The sequence below is a fragment of the Acanthochromis polyacanthus genome, chromosome 17 (assembly GCF_021347895.1).
Source record: "Acanthochromis polyacanthus isolate Apoly-LR-REF ecotype Palm Island chromosome 17, KAUST_Apoly_ChrSc, whole genome shotgun sequence".
Classification (NCBI taxonomy): Eukaryota; Metazoa; Chordata; class Actinopteri; family Pomacentridae; genus Acanthochromis; species Acanthochromis polyacanthus.
In genome coordinates, this window is record NC_067129.1 from 24080460 (window position 1) to 24097899 (window position 17440).

Here is a 17440-nt window from a genome sequence, read left to right on the forward strand (position 1 = left end):
ACAAAGCGCCACCTACTGGAAAGGCCCAGGAATAACACTGGAACTGTTGCTGCTTAGATGTATTCAAAAATTTTTGCATCAAGGATTTGAATTTTTTTTTTAAATCTCGGGCTTACTTCCTTTGGCCCGTGTTGGTAGCGTTTCATTGACAAAGTAGTTTGCAACTTGACACGTACAACGTCAATAAATAACACAAATGCATAGTGCATATTAATAAATATTCTTTATTTAGTAAATTTTGCACATTGCGCTCTTAACATCACACCCAAATCCTTATTACAAATGGATGTTTATTCTCTGTAAAATCTTTATATTTAGAATTTCTGTACACATTTAATCGTACGACCTTTTTTACTACACTGAAGTGTCACCAAAGAGAAACAAAATAGAAACCAAAAATTAAAAAATAAACAAAAAACAAACACAAAATAAGACTCCTAAAATGTATCCCTAACGTCACAGCTTGCAAAGCTTGATTATTGATTCCACTGTGCTCTTACCCAAAAACCCTACAGAAGACCAACAACAAATAGCTAGGCTTGGTCAAAGAGAACAACTACAGATAAGTGGCCAAGAAATGAGATGGGAAAGTGTGTTGGTTGTACAAGTGCAAAAGAGAGAGAAATTACAAAGAGAAAGTAAGAATCACATTTACTTCAAAGGAGAAATGACTGAACAAGACACCAAAGGTACTCCAGAGATGCATCTTCTCTTAATGTTGCAGCAGTGGTCATGAGTGTTTGTCCCAGGAGAAGATGTCACTAGTGCAGTTAATTGACACTGGTTGTGGCGAACCACTTCCCACAGACCGGCTTACTCCGCTCAGTGGCACGGCAGTAGTTGGTGAATTTCTCTTTCAGGAGCTGTCGGTACTGGTGGCGGTTGTTGTAGAAGGACTGGTTTCTTTCTAAAAATGCCTGGATTTCATCCTGTGTCAGACAATTCTCTTCATCAGAAGTCACTTCTGAATCATCCTGTGATAGGAACACAACCGAAGTGGAAGAAGTTACATGGAGGAGGTTGTAGTGGATGTAACGGCTGCATTCATTAGTTGTTTTTAAGAAACAGTACAAGGTATAGTTCAAAGAATACACGTTTTTGTTTCCTTTTCAACTCCGTAAAAACCTTTTGAGGAAGTTTCACAGCCTTTACTTTTAAGCTTCAGGGCTTCTCATAGACATTCTATGTTGGTAACCACGCCCGACGGGTGCGTCGGCGGGGTGACTGCATTCGGTGCGGTATCTGGCTGGGTAAGTATGTATGTATGTATGTGGCTATGTCCGGTCCGATATCTCTGCAACCGCTGAAGTCAGGATAATCACACTTGGCACTGAAGATCAGTCTAAGGTCCCCTGCTCAGTTGTGGAGTTACAGGTCAGCAGATCAAGTAGGAAGGGAGATACGTACGATGATCAAAATTGATACATATTGCATCATTTGTATAGGGAGGACAGGGTTTTCGCCAGTAGAGGGCGTGGTTCTGCCCTCTACTGAGGGCTCATCTAGTTTACTGAGGCGTTCACAGTAGCCTACCAGGCAAGGGGCCCACAAAAGCCACTTTGACTCCGGCCCTCAAAGAGTTGACAATCACCACTACCCTCTTGCATACTGGTGAACTGCATTCGTTCTTGGATCACAACTTTTGAATAATGCATAATTTTGTGTTTAACACAGAGTGGGATGTAATGTTAGACCTGTGTTGGAGAAAGCAGAATCGTTTCAACTTCTCTTGTCGCAGAGTAACGACCAGTATAATCTGAACTCCATGACCTCATGAAATGAGTACAAATGTTGTTTTATAGAAGCTTAATCTGCCCTCATAGCTTTACTTTAGTATGTACAAATATTTAACAACCTACTTACAAAGTTCTGGTTCCACCTGTGATGGTGGGAACTTAGCATTATGTTAATATCAATGCAATGTTTGCACTACATAGATGCTAACATATCAGTTTCTTTGATATGTGTAATTATTAGTTACATTATTAATTATTAGTTACTACTTTTCCTGTCTGACTGTGAAAGGGCAGACAATCCAACTTGAGAAAGGTCAACCTTTAAACCCAGTTATGGCTTACCAGGAGTTCCACAAGACTAATGCTTGTCTCAGGAGGCCTCACATCAAGGCTGAGGTTCTTCTGATGTACTGTCCATGGTAACCGTAGTGCAATGCTGGCAAATTTATCACCACATAGGGAGGAAAAGATTTCTTTGGTTCGACAAGTGTGTGTTGATGGTGGACTATGGCCTGTTGTGTTCCCATCCGACATACAGCCTTCACTTTTTTGTCCCTGCAGAAATGCACACACACGTTAGCTTGTGAACATTGTTGAATATTCTCCACACACACTACGTCAGTTATCCTGTTTTTTTTGTCACCTGATCGTGGCAGAAACTCTTGCCCTTCCTTTTCTTCTTTTTACTCTTGCACTGAGTGTTGTCCTCAGAGTGTGGCCAGCAGTCCACGCAACTGTCTGTTCCATCCTCCTCCTTGTCTTCAGTACAGTGATGGACATTTGGGTCATCACCTGCAGAGGGTAAATAAAAGCAGACAGTAAGGGGAAACAGAGTAAGACATCACATTGTATATTTCAAACGTACAAACACTACAGTAAGTAGGAAAGGTGACAAGATGCTTAGGCCGTTAGAGGGATGTTCTCCCATTTTAATACAGAAATGAAGCATTTGGAATGTTCTGAGATTAGAATGTAGTGAGAAAACATAAATACATGTTTTACTGAATTCTGATTATTTTAACCACACTGCATAACTAATTTAATATATCAGGGTTTCTGCAGAAATCAGCCAGTCAAATTTAATGCTTTTTAATGTCATTTTAATGCTATACTGTAAAAATTTTAATGCCATGACTGTGAACTTAAGAAGTTACATGGGTTTGTTTTTCTGTAAAAGATGATTTTTATATAAAAACTGTCCCTACATTTCACCATTTCTGAATCCAGAAACCACCCCTGACCACCCACAGGCTGTAGTCATTCTCTGAATTCCACGTTTTCTAACGGAATTTGCATTTCCTCATTTCCCAGCTCTCCTCCACCTGGTCCAGCCTGCTGGCCACTTTTAAAACATACAGTCTTTGGCAACTGTAACCGACTGGCTGGAACAAGTATCACAATGCTTTGGTATGTTTACGCAGACATACATATATGATGAATCACAGTCTATAATATTATTATTGCCAAATATTTTTCTTGAAAACTGCAGGAAGAATTTTTAATGCCACTAACAATCAAATTTAATTATTTTAAGGCCATTTAAGGCCTTGACTTTCACAAAATCAACTTAATGACTATTTATGCTTTTCAATGCCCTGCAGAAACCCTGTATATATTTATTTTTTTTCTTCTTTATATTTATTTCTTTACAAGTATAATTCAACTGACATAATTATGAGTCAGTTATAACCCTATTCGGACACCTAACTCCCCCTAAAAATGGTGGCTATCGTTGAAAGGCGACTAGTTTGCAGGTATAGTGTTTTAAAATACGCTGAAGTCTCAGGGCTGCTCAAACCTGACCTGCTTCGTCGTGGTTGCAGATTCCCTCGGAGCAGGCGACATCAGAGCCTTCTCGTGATCCCATCTCGCTGCCCTCTATACTTGAGGAGTAGCCACAGTCGCTACCGTTGCTGTGGGGGGTCAAATCTGGAGGAACAAATGAGAAATGTGATTACCAGTCAGCTCCATATTTGTGTTTACATTAAAGTACTGGAAGGACTTGTCTTACTAATGCATTACCATAATGAATAGACAAGTTTAACAGCTTGTGGTCAAGTCTTTGTGCTTTTTTTTTTTTTTTTTTTACCTTGTTTGCTGCTGTCTGGGCAACTACAGGAAGGATTCCCATTGGTGGTGACATTCTCTTCACAGCCGGCCTCCTCCTCCTCATCGTGGCTACCACAGGCCTTGCAGCTGCCCTCCACAGACTCAAGAGAACCCTGAAACACACCAAAATGACCACAGTGACATTCAGGCAAACATATCTAGCAGCAGAGCAACACACACATCCTAATCAAAGCACAAGGGCAGTCTCATGTCCCAGACTCTCATCATTGGCAGAGGATTACCTCATCCAGAGTTTTCTCCTTGTCCTCTGCCTCCTGTTCTGACATCTCAAAGCCACACTTGTTCTTGCGGCGATTTTTTCGCTTTTGCCTCTTTTTCTCCTGCTTCAGCTCTTTGGCTCTCTCCTCCTCAGACAGCTCTTCGACAAACTGCTCCAGTCGACTGATCCCTTGCATCTTCTCCACTGCCATCTAGAGGCAGGGTGATAAATACATTATCACAAAGCTACAATGCATAAATCATCTAATAAATGTGCTGTATGTGGCTGTACATGCCTCAAAGCTTTTGCGTAGTGCATCAATTCCCATATGGAACAAAATCTGCCAGGTCTGCTCCTCTGCTCGTAGTTTCTGCCAGATCCTGTGCAGCCGCTCATAGAGGTGAATACCCAGACAGGTCAGGACTTCCTCTTGTGCAATGTCAATGGTCTTTGCATGTCTCTCTCTGCGCCTTTAAAAAGAAACAAATGGAGAAAGCAATCATGAACTGAACACATTAAAAAAGAACACACAATGGCAATACAGTATTGTACTAAATTCATAATTGGCAAATGTTTGTGGTCGTAATCACAGTTGAATTTGACTTACTCATAGCCTCCTGCAAACTCAGGCTCTGCCCTGCCAAGGAGGTGAGCGATGAAGTCTGTTTCACAGCACACATGGATGTGGCGTTCATGGGGGCAACAGCAAAGTCCCTCATACAGGGCAGCACAGTACCCCTTCTCTTTACTGCAGTCCACCTCCCCAACCAGGATGTTATACGCCCTCAGCACTTTATTTTTACAGTCTGTGCAAAACCTGGGAACAGAAAGTTTCCTTTTAACCTCGTAACACAAAGTTGAAGACAGAAAACCAAGTGGAAATCTAGAAATTTGAGCTATGATAGTATGAGATTACCTGTGTTTACGCAAGTATGTCTCCAGTGTCTCAAGCAGACCTGCACTATCAATGAGGACCACCTCATCCCTGCACTCCTGAGACATCAGCTCCCACACATCCATCCAGCTTCCCCTGTAACACACAGTTATTAGACTGATGCAGTCACAAAGCGCAATTATCAACTCTTAAACTTGCACAAAGACTATGACCGCTTTGGAACAGCAGAACTAAGCGAAATGTGCAACACTGACATTCCTTTAAAACTGACATGTTAAAGTTGTTTTAAAACAGCTGGTATTTTGACACACTGCTGACACAAAGAAACATTTAATTCATTAGGAGCTGTGTTTTTTTGGCTACCTGGAGAATCTCATTTCAGCATTCAGTCTTTTTTCCGTTCCGTTTAGGTCTCTATCAACATAAAGGGAATTATTGGGCTCTTAAGTGGCTAAATGCTCCACAGTTATGTCTAAACACCACTTTGTCTGACTGAGGCTGTCTATTCCCAGTAATCACACTCTGGCAAATGCTTCTGTGTACTGTATGTTCCCAAGCATTGTGTAATCACTTCTGTGAGAAAGAAGTATCAAATTATTGTGTATGCCAGGAGATGGATATGTGATAACACCCCGGTTCACATCACAGTATAATTATCAGCCTTAGACGGACTGACATAACTCTGTCTGCTTTGTTCCACATAGTTAGATCCAAACTAAACAGCCATCAACTGAAAGCTCTTTAATATTTACATAAATGCAGGATGAGCATTGATACACAACATTAGTCTAAGTGTGTTTTTCCTGTTTAATATAAACAAAAAAAAGCAACTGGTGTATAGAATAGGTTTGATGAATGAATGTCTTAACTGCAGAACTGTGTTCATAGTCCAATTCAAAAAAGGCAATGGCCACATAAAAAAAGACCCAAATAAAATTAGTTTCACTTTGATTTGGCCACAAATTAAAGTGATTTCCTTCACTATGAGACAGTGCCAGAACCTAAATGCACTTCAGTACAATATCATGTTTAACTATATGGAGTTTGATAGTTGTATTGTGCAGCTGTCTGTTATCAATTATCAGCTGCATTGATTGGTGAAATAAATATATTATGCACGTTTAACCAGCATTCCTGTTTCGCATTGTTTCCTGTCGCAGCATTTGTTACCGTCATAGATTTTTATATTCTTCACTGTTCTCCATTAAAAGAACCTGTTCACGATCTGCCCATTTGTGCAGAAATGATGCGTTAAACGCTGCTGTTTGCGTTGATGAGTTTGAAGCGGAAAGTCTGAGCTAACAAAAGTTGATAACCACCTTCATACCTGTTCACACTGACTGAGGCGGCTCACACAAAAAAAAACTGACTATGTTGAATTGCCTTTGTAGTTCATTCCTTTGATCTGATAAATATCATACACACTAGGAAAGCTGTGTTGGTTAAAACAAAAGCGCCCCATCAAATTTAAAATCCTCTTATAATTTACTGATTATAGATCAGGGTCTCTGTGGGATGAAGTCTGGGTCCGGACTCAGAGCACCAGTTAGTGATCTGGGGTCTAGTATGTAGTGGATTAAACGAAGCCACGATTCAGAGAATTTTGCCTTGAGGAATTTTAGTAATCGAATTACTTTAATAGCTCGAGGAATCGTTTCAGTTCTACTGAATTAAAAGGCTTGTTTAATCTTTGTTTAATGCTAAACAGGGTTAACAGTGTATCTGAGTTCTACAAAATGTTACATTCACCACAGGACATTATGGCCAAAGCTGTACTCAATACCAAGCTTTAATAAGCCCAATGAGACAACTAAACCCTATACTGGTGTCTGCTAACCAACTGTGCAAATTTAAGTTCATGTTTATGTATACAACTGCCCAGACATAAAACAATAATACACTGTCTTGCCTAGAAAGCGGTTGTTATGTTTAAAGCCAATTTACAACATACACACGTGGACAAAATTGTTGGTACCCCTCAGTTAAAGAAGGAAAAACCCACAATTCTCACTGAAATCACTTGAAACTCACAAAAGTAACAATAAATAAAAATTTAATGAAAATTAAATAATCAAAATCAGCCATCACTTTTGAATTGTTGATTAACATAATTATTTAAAAAAAACAAACTAATGAAATAGGGCTGGACAAAAATGATGGTACCCATAACTTAATATTTTGTTGCACAACCTTTTGAGGCAATCACTGCAATTAAACGATTTCTGTATTTGTCAATGAGCGTTCTGCAGCTGTCAACAGGTATTTTGGCCCACTCCTCATGAGCAAACAGCTCCAGTTGTCTCAGGTTTGATGGGTGTCTTCTCCAAATGGCATGTTTCAGCTCCTTCCACATATGTTCAATGGGATTCAGATCTGGGCTCATAGAAGGCCACTTTAGAATAGTCCAACGCTTTTCTCTCAGCCATTCTTGGGTGTTTTTGGCTGTGTGTTTTGGATCGTTGTCCTGTTGGAAGACCCATGACCTGCGACTGAGACCAAGCTTTCTGACACTAGGCAGCACATTTCTCTCCAGAATGCCTTGATAGTCTTCAGATTTCATCGTACCTTGCACACTTTCAAGACACCCTGTGCCAGATGCAGCAAAGCAGCCCCAAAACATTACTGAGCCTCCTCCATGTTTCACCGTAGGGACAGTGTTCTTTTCTTCGTATGCTTGGTTTTTGAGTCTATGAACATAGAGTTGATGTGTCTTACCAAAAAGCTCCAGTTTGGTCTCATCTGTCCAAAGGACATTCTCCCAGAAGCTTTGTGGCTTGTCAACATGCATTTTTGCAAATTCCAGTCTGGCTTTTTTATGAGTTTTTTTCAGCAGTGGTGTCCTCCTTGGTCGTCTCCCGTGAAGTCCACTTTGGCTCAAACAACGACGAATGGTGCGATCTGACACTGATGTACCTTGGCCTTGGAGTTCACCTTTAATTTCTTTGGAGGTTGCTCTGGGCTCTTTGGATACAATTCCAACGATCCGTCTCTTCAATTTGTCATCAATTTTCCTCTTGCGGCCACGTCCAGGGAGGTTGGCTACTGTCCCGTGGGTCTTGAACTTCTGAATAATATGAGCCACTGTTGTCACAGGAACTTCAAGCTGTTTAGAGATGGTCTTACAGCCTTTACCTTTAAGATGTTTGTCTATAATTTTTTTTCGGATGTCCTGGGACAATTCTCTCCTTCGCTTTCTGTTGTCCATGTTCAGTGTGGTACACACCTTTTCACCAAACAGCAGGGTGACTACTTGTCTCCCTTTAAATAGGCAGACTGACTGATTATGAGTTTGGAAACACCTGTGATGTCAATTAAATGACACACCTGAGTTAATCATGTCACTCTGGTCAAATAGTTTTCAATCTTTTATAGAGGTACCATCATTTTTGTCCAGGCCTGTTTCATTAGTTTTTTTTTTTAAATAATTATGTTAATCAACAATTCAAAAGTAATGGCTGTTTTCGATTATTTAATTTTCAATAAATTTTTATTTATTGTTACTTTTGTGAGTTTCAAGTGATTTCAGTGAGAATTGTGGGTTTTTCCTTCTTTAACTGAGGGGTACCAACAATTTTGTCCACGTGTGTATGTCATCTCATAGCACTTTACACGGTAACGTGAAGACCTGGCAAATTTTAAACAGAGAATTTTGACAAATCCAAAATTTCGTTTGTAGTCCCTTCAAGCCAAGCACTTGCTTGCAGTGGAAAGGAACAAAAACCTCTGTGCCGTGTGTGAATCCCTCTGCTCCTGCATTAATGGACCATAGAGGAAGATTTGCTCACAGACTCATGCTTATAGCTCACCCAGGCTAAGTCAAGCAGAGGCAGCTTAAAAAAAGACACCAAAGCACACCACATAGCAGGTAATGACATAATTTTAGGTATGTGCTGCTGTTCACAAAGCCAACAATGTAAGGGGGGGGCAAACGGTCAAACAGATGCCCAAGCTATTGTCTTCTATACGTCTTTCAGTTTAATTCTTACAGCCTCCACTACATGGGCTGATAGAGGACAACTTTAACACACTGGTCCTGCTTACAGGAAAAAACATACTATTCTACTTCTCAAAGCTTGTCTCTAACCACTACTTTCATACGAACTAAATGCTGATGTAGAAACAACTGATGCAGTCTGATGAATAAATAGACGAAAACATGAATATTACTCACCCCAAAGGCTTCGGTTTGTGTATGTCTAAGGAGTGTAACTGGCAGCGTTTGTTCTTTTTACTTTTTGGAATTGCATCAATCATGTCATTCAACTTTGACCTGTAAATCAATAATAAATTCACAATTAAACTGTGCAAAAATCCAGTATTGCTTTCAAGAATTGACATAAATACTCCAGTATTATCTACTAATAAAGTGCTGATGTAAGGAATAATGCATTTTCCAGTCAGAACAAATAGAAACATGTTTCTCTGTATCTTACCCATGGATGTAGAAGAGGGTGTAGAGCTTCTTCACATCTGCCAAACAGGCCTTGGTGACAGAAAGCATGCCTGTGGGCTTCACTGTAAGTGGCTCGAGGGCTGGGTTCCCAGATTCCACTAAATGTGAGAAGAGGCGCTCTACACTTCGTCTGCAGCCCACACACGGCACCAACTGAGATAATGCACTGTACACCTCTCTGGATGTCACCATCAGGGCAATATTCAAGTCCTGCTGCTTCAACTTGGAGTGATACTGAGGGCAAGGGAATCACACATCTGTCACCACTTCGTTAACAAGTCACATGCAGACAAAAAAAAACTACACACTTTATGGCTACACTTGTGTATATAGTAGCATGGCAAGAGCAAAAATTCACAGGTGCACCAAGATCAAAAAGTAGCCGATGGTCTGCACTCCTGGTTCAGTATCATATGCCGACTCTACAGGAAATGCTGCTGTAGGTATTTTATAGACACGTAAGACTTGCATGTGTACATTTAATAGCAATGACTTATCATAAGTAAGTATACATTCATGATTACCTTCACTGAGAATGTGATGCGCAAAATGTGCTTTCATGAAACATCCTGGTCCTTTCTGTTGCAGTGTTTTTGAAATATCTTATAGTAAAGAAATTTCATACGTGTTTGTCGACGCAGCAGGTGCTTCTATTTGAACTAGCTTTAGAAACAGTGCACCACTAAGATATAGAGAAATGGCACAAATCAGTGTAAGATAGTGATGATGGACAGCATGTTGCAACACCTAGAGTGACATATGTCAATGAAAAATATAATGTGACTGACTGGAGCTTCACTGGAAGGATTCCTGGTAAATAATGGTGGTTAAAATCTTCTATCTATACGACTGAATGTACTATAGCGTTCTAAAAAAAAATCAAATACATGTGCAAACAATTAAGTTGAAGGGCCTGTCCTCTATTGGTTTTTGATTTAACAGTAATGCTAGGTTCACTATGGCTACTTAAATAAAAGCACCTGCTGCATCGACAAGCATATCTAAAATCGCTTTCAATTAGGCGTTTCAAAGGCATGTAATTAAATTTCATGTTTAATGACTTAAAGCACCTTTTCTTGCACCATGCTCTCTGTTAATGTAGAGACAAAAGGAAACATTAACAACAGCACTTTTCATAAAGTTAGGTTACTGAAATCAAATATACATGTCACGTGTTGGGCAGTCCTACTCTGACCGATCACCAGCCAAGAGTGGCAAACCAAAATCAAATTAGTCTTGTGTCGCACTCCATTGTCATGCGGCTATAGAAAAAAAAAAGTGCTCTAGCTTCTTTGTATTTCTTTAGAGGTGAGCTAGTGAGCAGAGAATGCAGTGACAGCATTTCTGCAAAACGATGTTGGGGTAATTATTGTGGGGGAATATTTGCAGGCATGGAGGCAACTTATAGGCTCCCTTCCAGTGTCTGTGTCCATAAAAACTTGCGTGGTGATTTTTTTTTTTAATTTTACATTTTAAGAGGGACCGTGTTTAAAATAAAATTACTCACCTCAGAAAATTGTTTCCAATGAGACGTGTTTATTTCATGATTGTCAACATCCATTACACTGTCTGAAAATTCCATCACCATCTGACAGCAAGAGAAAACAGTCAACAGTTGTTGCACAATATTAATCTTCTCAGACACTCATTTATTCTGCAATGATAGTCACAAGGAATAAATAAGCTCCTGAGACTCTACTGTGTCACATTTTAGGCACATGTGGAATGCAGGAACATAACCAGAGTTGACAGGTTAAGTTGGTATCTCAACAGTACTCACATCCCTACTGTGATCTTCACTGACATTCTCCTTGTGCTCACACATACGTTGAAAAGCTTACTAACCGTGAGTGTGTCATCGATGTACAGGGGAATCTGTCTTGCGAGAAAAGGGTAGTCCTCTTCCCCTTCCCTGCAAACTGCTACAAGACGTGCCATCACTTCTTGCAGATGGGGCTGTGGTGCAGCTCGCCTGCAGGTTACACACAAGAGACCGACTGACCAAATGTGACTAGCACCGGCTACACCGAGCTAATGCTAATCTACTACAGGTCATTGCGGGCTAACTACAACACCATCTTGTCATTACAACAAAAGCTATTTAACTGATTGCCCGATACTTCAACACGGTGCAAAACATCGAGCACTTACTGAAATTAACAACGTCTGATAACAGATTACAAACACTGTTAGAGGAACTTAAAGACAGATTTGTCTTGACCCAGATTTAACCAGCTAAGTTAGCAAAACAACCTGAGAAACAAAGGCTTTCATGGGGAAAGGTTATTATGTTATAATTCATAAAATTCGTTTGCAGGCGTTTTCGCCAGAATTGTTTAAGTTATGAAGACAAGTTTAATCACCCTCGCGTCTGTCCGCGTAGCTCGACAAACCAAATACCGGCGACTAGCTAGTTAACATTAGCCTGCTAGCTAATTTCATTTGCCATTTTAGACACTGAAGAAGCCGGTCGGTGTGTTCAGGGCTTAATATCCTCACGCTAATACTATACGTTGGAGTTTATAATACCTTAACTAATGACAGATGTGTTGCAACCTTGACACAATTTGTCTACGCCCTGTCGATGCCAGGAAACTTGGCTGTCCTATAAGGCTAACGTTAGCAAGCTAATATACGGCTAATATAAAGTTAAACTGGGTGACTGGCTACTTAGCGAGTGTCACTTTCGTCAGCTTTGACTACTGACGGTTGAAAGACTGTCTGGAATCTGCAACCTTGGTATAATAAAGATACATATGAATAAAACCAGGTACTGTTTTCACTTACCCTCTTGTGAAAGTTCCCCTTTAAAAATAATCAAGTGCGACAGTGAGCCAAGCTGCTGCGGTGGCGGACTCTACATTACTGATTTGACCTTTGCCCTACGTACGTCAGCTGACGTCGTAAAGCGCGCGGCCACTAGGGGGCGCAGCATAGGGTTATTATGTTGAGAGGAGAGACTTTCATCCACAAATAAAACGGAGGATTCCTTATTCATTCTCGATGGTGGTAGATTTTCAACGTGTGGGCCTTATTTCTGATTGAGGGTATATAAAACTGACCGGAAGATTTGTTAAAATCTTTAAACACTGGGGCCTTAATCCCCCCCATAAACCTATATAATTTAACCTTATAATTGCAAAAACAAAGGCAAGGGTTAAAATCTGTTGGATGTGAATTCTTTAAACTTGCCCATTTCCATCTGGAGCCTAATTCAGCTGAAACAAGGCAAAAGGTGGAATACACAGAGCCACACACAGAGAGAAAGACAATCATGGACACTTACATTCACACTATTATCATCAATAATAAACCTACCATGCATGTTTTTGGACTATGGGAGGAAGCCGAAGCACTTGGAGAAAACCCATGCTTGGAGAACATACAAACTCCACAGATAAAGGCTCTAGGATTTTTGTAGGATTTTACCCATTCTATGTAACCAGTTTTTGGAATACATTTATGACACTTACGTTTCTGTGTGTTATTAAAAGCTCTGACTTGGTGGAATGATGTTTTCTTACTCAAACCTTCCTATACTATGTGTTGTATGTTGATCTGGTTTGGTAGTATGATGTCTGAAACTTTTGGACATGTTCATTTTTGCCCCATGCACCTGTCTCACAAAATGGATGTACAGAGAATTCTTTAATGATTTTCAAGTTACTTCAGAGTAAACAGAATATAAAATGTGACACAGTGTGCCCCTTGTTGTTTCTATTCTAAGTCCTTGGTCCACATTATTATCACACAGAGTGCAGTCAGCTAGAATAGTGGTTATCAAAATGTGTACCTTGGCATTGGTCTTATTTATGATTTACAACTCTATCTATATGTAAAGTCGCAACAAAAAAATGCTTGCATTCCACTGAGTTACACCAGGGTTGCCAGCTGAATTGTAGTTGGAGTGACATTTTTATAGGTTATTAATACTTTGCAATCTGGGTGACTGACCCTTTAAATAGCCCTAGAAAAGAGATGCATGCGCTGATGAGGTGAAAAAGTTCACCCATAAAGTTCAATAACGCAATAAACCAAAGTTTCTGTCTGAGCTGCTGACAAAAAAAGCAGTGAAAGTTCTGTCCATGTTTATCCTAGTGACCCCACTATAGTAACAGGAACTAACTCTTCCTCCACCTTCTCTTGCCTTTCCTGCAGCTTGTCTTTATCCTTTTTCTATTTGAAAAAGCTTCTTACATTCAAATCCTTGAATTCTTACCTTAGTGAATAAGTTAACAAACTACCAGCAGATGCTGACGATGATAAGTCCTGTAACTGCACTCTCTTGCATACAAAATGCACAAGTGCCAAGCAGCGTGGAGTAAATTTGATGGCGCAAAAACACACAGAGGACTCAAAATGTAGGCTACAATATCCTCTTATTTTTGAGGGGTTCAATGCATCATCTGAATGACAGATGAATAGATTCAGGGCTCTTTAGTAAACATTCAGTGCTAAAGAGTCTCTAAATCTAGTTTTACAATATTTGTCACTTACTTGAAAGTACTTGAACTACTAAGTTTTCTTGGTTGATTAATATTGTAGTCTGATCAAATATAAGTAAAGTGCATTAATTATGAACAAGACAAACAAGAGTTGTTCAGACACCCAATATGTAATACAGGTATTTATTTACATAAATAAACAAATGTTTAAGAGTATGAACAGCATTACAGATCGTTTACAACATGTACTTGTTCCAGATTTCACATTCTGTCACTCCACTCCCCCAAAAAGTCCTTTCAAAATACACAAATGAAACTTGTGATTTCATGAATGCAATTTTCTTGTTTTACCAGAATTTGACTGTAATTCCACAGAGATGTAAAACATATATTACAAAGCAATTTATGAACATGTATAAGAGCAAAACACACACTGAAAATGAGCTGCTGCAGCTGAGTGTGTCCACTACTGAGTTGGTCAGTCCCGTCATGACGTTAGCAAGCAAGAAAAACAACAATTGATTCCTGCTGACAGCCTGAACGAGGCACAGCTTTTCTACTTCTCCTCTCTTTTTGTCAGAGACTTTGTCAGAGTCTGCTTTTGCTTTATGCAAATTCCATGATGAGAGTACCAACTGGCAACCGGCTGTTTGTTTGGAAAAAAGTAAAACAGTATCAGCTAAACCAAGGCAGGACAGAAAAAACAAAGACTGAGCAACACTCCAGAGGCAGAACGGTAAATTGGCTAAGCGGCGAGACACTGGCTCCAAGAGGGTCTGACATGTGCACACAAGAGCATAGAGGATAAAACTTCCCAATAAGAGGGTAAAAAGTGCTCTGAGCCACTCTCTAACGCGGGATCTTGGTTGCGTCACATAGAGTCCGATCTGAACTCCTGTCAGGTAGATGGCTACGTAGCCGACTATGGAGAATATTCCCTCCTTGTTTGCGTGCAGAAAGTCCCTCTCTCTGTCATTGTTGTGGATTATGAAAGCCTTCAGCTGAGATGTCTCCAGAGCAAACTGATAGAATCCGCTCATCAACAGGGCAAAGACCCATGACTGCTTGGCTGGTAAAACAGTCAAAAGTATAGAAGCCACAACTCTGACGATGGCCAGCGTGAAGAAGAAATTCCAGTGGACGCCATATTCTGTCACATGCTCGTGGTAGTTGGACATTTTGACGCTTACTAGTCTTCCCATACCAAGAGCCACCAGAGGCCACACAGACACGAGCTGCTTTGCGATATGACTTATCTTGGATCCTGAGATGTTCTTCCTCCGGGCCTCAGGACAGACGAGAGCATTTGCAAAGACATATGCTCCAACTCCAAAGTCCATCACCCCCGTGCCATAGGTCTCCGTCTTAGCGTATCGCCTTGGAAAGACAGGAAAGTCTACGGCGAGAATGCTGATGACTGTTTTCACATTTACAAACACTCTAAAGAGAGTCACAAAGGGAACCTGGTCAAACTGAACATGGCTCTGAAGGAAGCTGCTGACAGCGTTCTGTGTGTGCTGAGCAGAAGAATAACTGCTGGTTCGGTGGATGTAGCAAAACATAGAAGCTGCAACAAAGATGAGGCTTACGGTGACCTGGAGAAGAACGCTGCTCAGAACAGTGCATGACACAACGAGGGGAAGAATAAGCACAGAGAGATCGAGGAGCAGGTGAGAAATCAGTGGAAGTGGCAGCGGTAGAATCCCTTTGGCCTGGTAGTAGAGGATCAAAATGAGGCCTCTGTTGACAAGACACACTGGTGAGAGAAATGAGCCCAGTGCCACCTCCGCCAGGCTGGTCCCATTGAGATTGCTGACAAACGCTTCCTTCAGCTCCCTCTGAGCCATGACCTGCAAACATTACAATTCATTATTTATCAAATAAAGAGAAACATGACTGTACTTAGAGACAAATGAGTCTGAATATGACTGACACCGAAGCATTATGGGAGCAGACATTAAATTCAGAAGCATAAGAACTTCATGAAGCGTTGCACAGAGTTTACATCCAGACCTATCAGAGCTGAGCTCCATCTTCCAACGTTGAAATCAGACCCTGCTGGAGTTTAGCTCCACACAATATCACCAACTTACATACAGCTCCTCAAATACACTTTTAGGCAGAATGCTGTCTTCATTCTCTTGACTATCAAAGAGCTGTGACTTCACACAGCAGCAAGTTTACAGATACTATTTCAAACCGAGAGAAGGGCTGACAACAATTTATGGACATGGTATGCTGCCTTTATCCATTATTTTAATCTGCTGGTGTGTTATTGTGAGTCTACGTAGTCTTAATAACCCAAATGTTTTTCTACGAGCAAAAAGCTTACCTGCTGCTCAGGTCAGTGAAATCCTTGGGTTGATTTGAACAACTGGGTTGAACTTTGAACTGGGTAACTCTAAGTTACCGTAGATGGGTTATTTGCATTAAAGCAGAAATATGTTTTTTTTTAATGGATGACAGGAATGTCAGTGCTCCCTGTATCATCCATCCATTATCTATACATCGCTTAATCCTCATTTGGGACACTGGGGGCTGGAGTCTATCCCAGCTGACTTAGGGTGAAAGCAGGGGACACCCTGGACAGGTCACCAGTCTATCACAGGGCCTTGAACCATCAATTAAATGCCAGTGATACTAACAATAAATAAATCTATTAAATGGTTTACCACTGCAGCATATCTAGGTACAGATCTATACAACAGAGTAGTTGCACTAGTGCCCTTAAGTATTTTACAGTGCTTCAGGAACATTTTTTTCTTCAAAATTAGTAAAGAGATTACAGAAAAAAAGAAGAATGCTTTAGCTTCTCACCAGTGAAATCTGCTAGTTCAGATAGGTGGATTTAATTTGAGATCTGACTCTGATGAGCCATCAATACAATGGAGGTCAATGGAATTTGTGGTACAACATTCAAAACTTCAGCTGCAACACGCCTTTCCACAAACTTTATAAATCTTTGTTGGCTTTTACTACAACTATTTTCTACTTAACATATCGTCCCTGTCTCTATTGTCTGTCTGATCTATCTGTAGGTCTCTTCCTCCTCACAATCCCATTTTAAGCTTGTTTACATCCATTATTCAAATCTGATTTACTGATTTTACATTAAAACGGTCGTTGATGGTTAGCCCTAGCTTGACTGTACAAAAGCACATGAAAATAAAACGTTCAGTTGCTCCCCGGGATAGAGTTCTACTTTTCTTTTTAATTTTCTAACTTTCTCAAGTAGTATTTCTTGCTACTCACCAAGAGCAGAGTCAATGGATTTCTCTAACCTTAGTGAGTCGTTTGCTAACGTTAGCAGGCAAGTTGCGTTATTGTCAGTACTCACCACAGGTCTGTGTGTTGGGCGTGAGAAATGCAGGTTCACAAGAAGACCTGTTTCACAACATTGTTCTTTACACTTATTTGGAGAACCAAGTCTAATCCTACCATGATGCCTGCAACTACACGGGAGCTGCTGGGCTTACTTCCGTGTTGGGTCATATGACGCATTCAATACAACTCGGATTCTTGGACACTTCCAACATAACGAAGACTTAAGTTTCTTGCTTCGTTAATAAACTATTGTCACAA

The 17440-nt window shown here is 40.4% G+C and overlaps 2 protein-coding genes across 2 annotated transcripts; both read right to left on the bottom strand.

Moving 5' to 3' along the window:
- Window positions 1-204: 204 nt before the first annotated feature.
- ggnbp2 (gametogenetin binding protein 2) lies at window positions 205-12322 on the bottom strand. Its single transcript, XM_022207095.2, has 14 exons — window positions 12201-12322; window positions 11259-11385; window positions 10921-11001; window positions 9394-9647; window positions 9132-9230; window positions 4982-5095; window positions 4673-4882; window positions 4361-4535; window positions 4088-4276; window positions 3826-3958; window positions 3540-3665; window positions 2380-2528; window positions 2079-2291; window positions 205-974 (listed from the first exon to the last, which is right to left on the bottom strand). Exons 2-14 carry the CDS (start codon window positions 11349-11351, stop codon window positions 771-773), a joined length of 2040 nt encoding a protein of 679 aa, XP_022062787.1. The 5' UTR covers window positions 11352-11385; window positions 12201-12322; the 3' UTR covers window positions 205-770.
- Window positions 12323-14025: 1703 nt separating this feature from the next.
- pigw (phosphatidylinositol glycan anchor biosynthesis, class W) lies at window positions 14026-17345 on the bottom strand. Its single transcript, XM_022207108.2, has 2 exons — window positions 17196-17345; window positions 14026-15708 (listed from the first exon to the last, which is right to left on the bottom strand). The coding sequence occupies exon 2, from the start codon at window positions 15703-15705 to the stop codon at window positions 14206-14208; it is 1500 nt and encodes a 499-aa protein (XP_022062800.1). The 5' UTR covers window positions 15706-15708; window positions 17196-17345; the 3' UTR covers window positions 14026-14205.
- Window positions 17346-17440: the final 95 nt, after the last annotated feature.

Coding starts and splice junctions, on each gene's coding strand:
- ggnbp2 (XM_022207095.2), bottom strand. CDS start 11,351: ATGGCACGTCTTGTAGCAGTTTGCAGGGAAGGGGAAGAGGACTACCCT. Junction 9,648..10,920: donor ATTGGAAACAATTTTCTGAG/GTGAGTAATTTT, acceptor CCTTGCCCTCAG/TATCACTCCAAGTTGAAGCA. Junction 3,666..3,825: donor CCCAGACAGCAGCAAACAAG/GTAAAAAAAAAA, acceptor TTGTTCCTCCAG/ATTTGACCCCCCACAGCAAC.
- pigw (XM_022207108.2), bottom strand. CDS start 15,705: ATGGCTCAGAGGGAGCTGAAGGAAGCGTTTGTCAGCAATCTCAATGGG.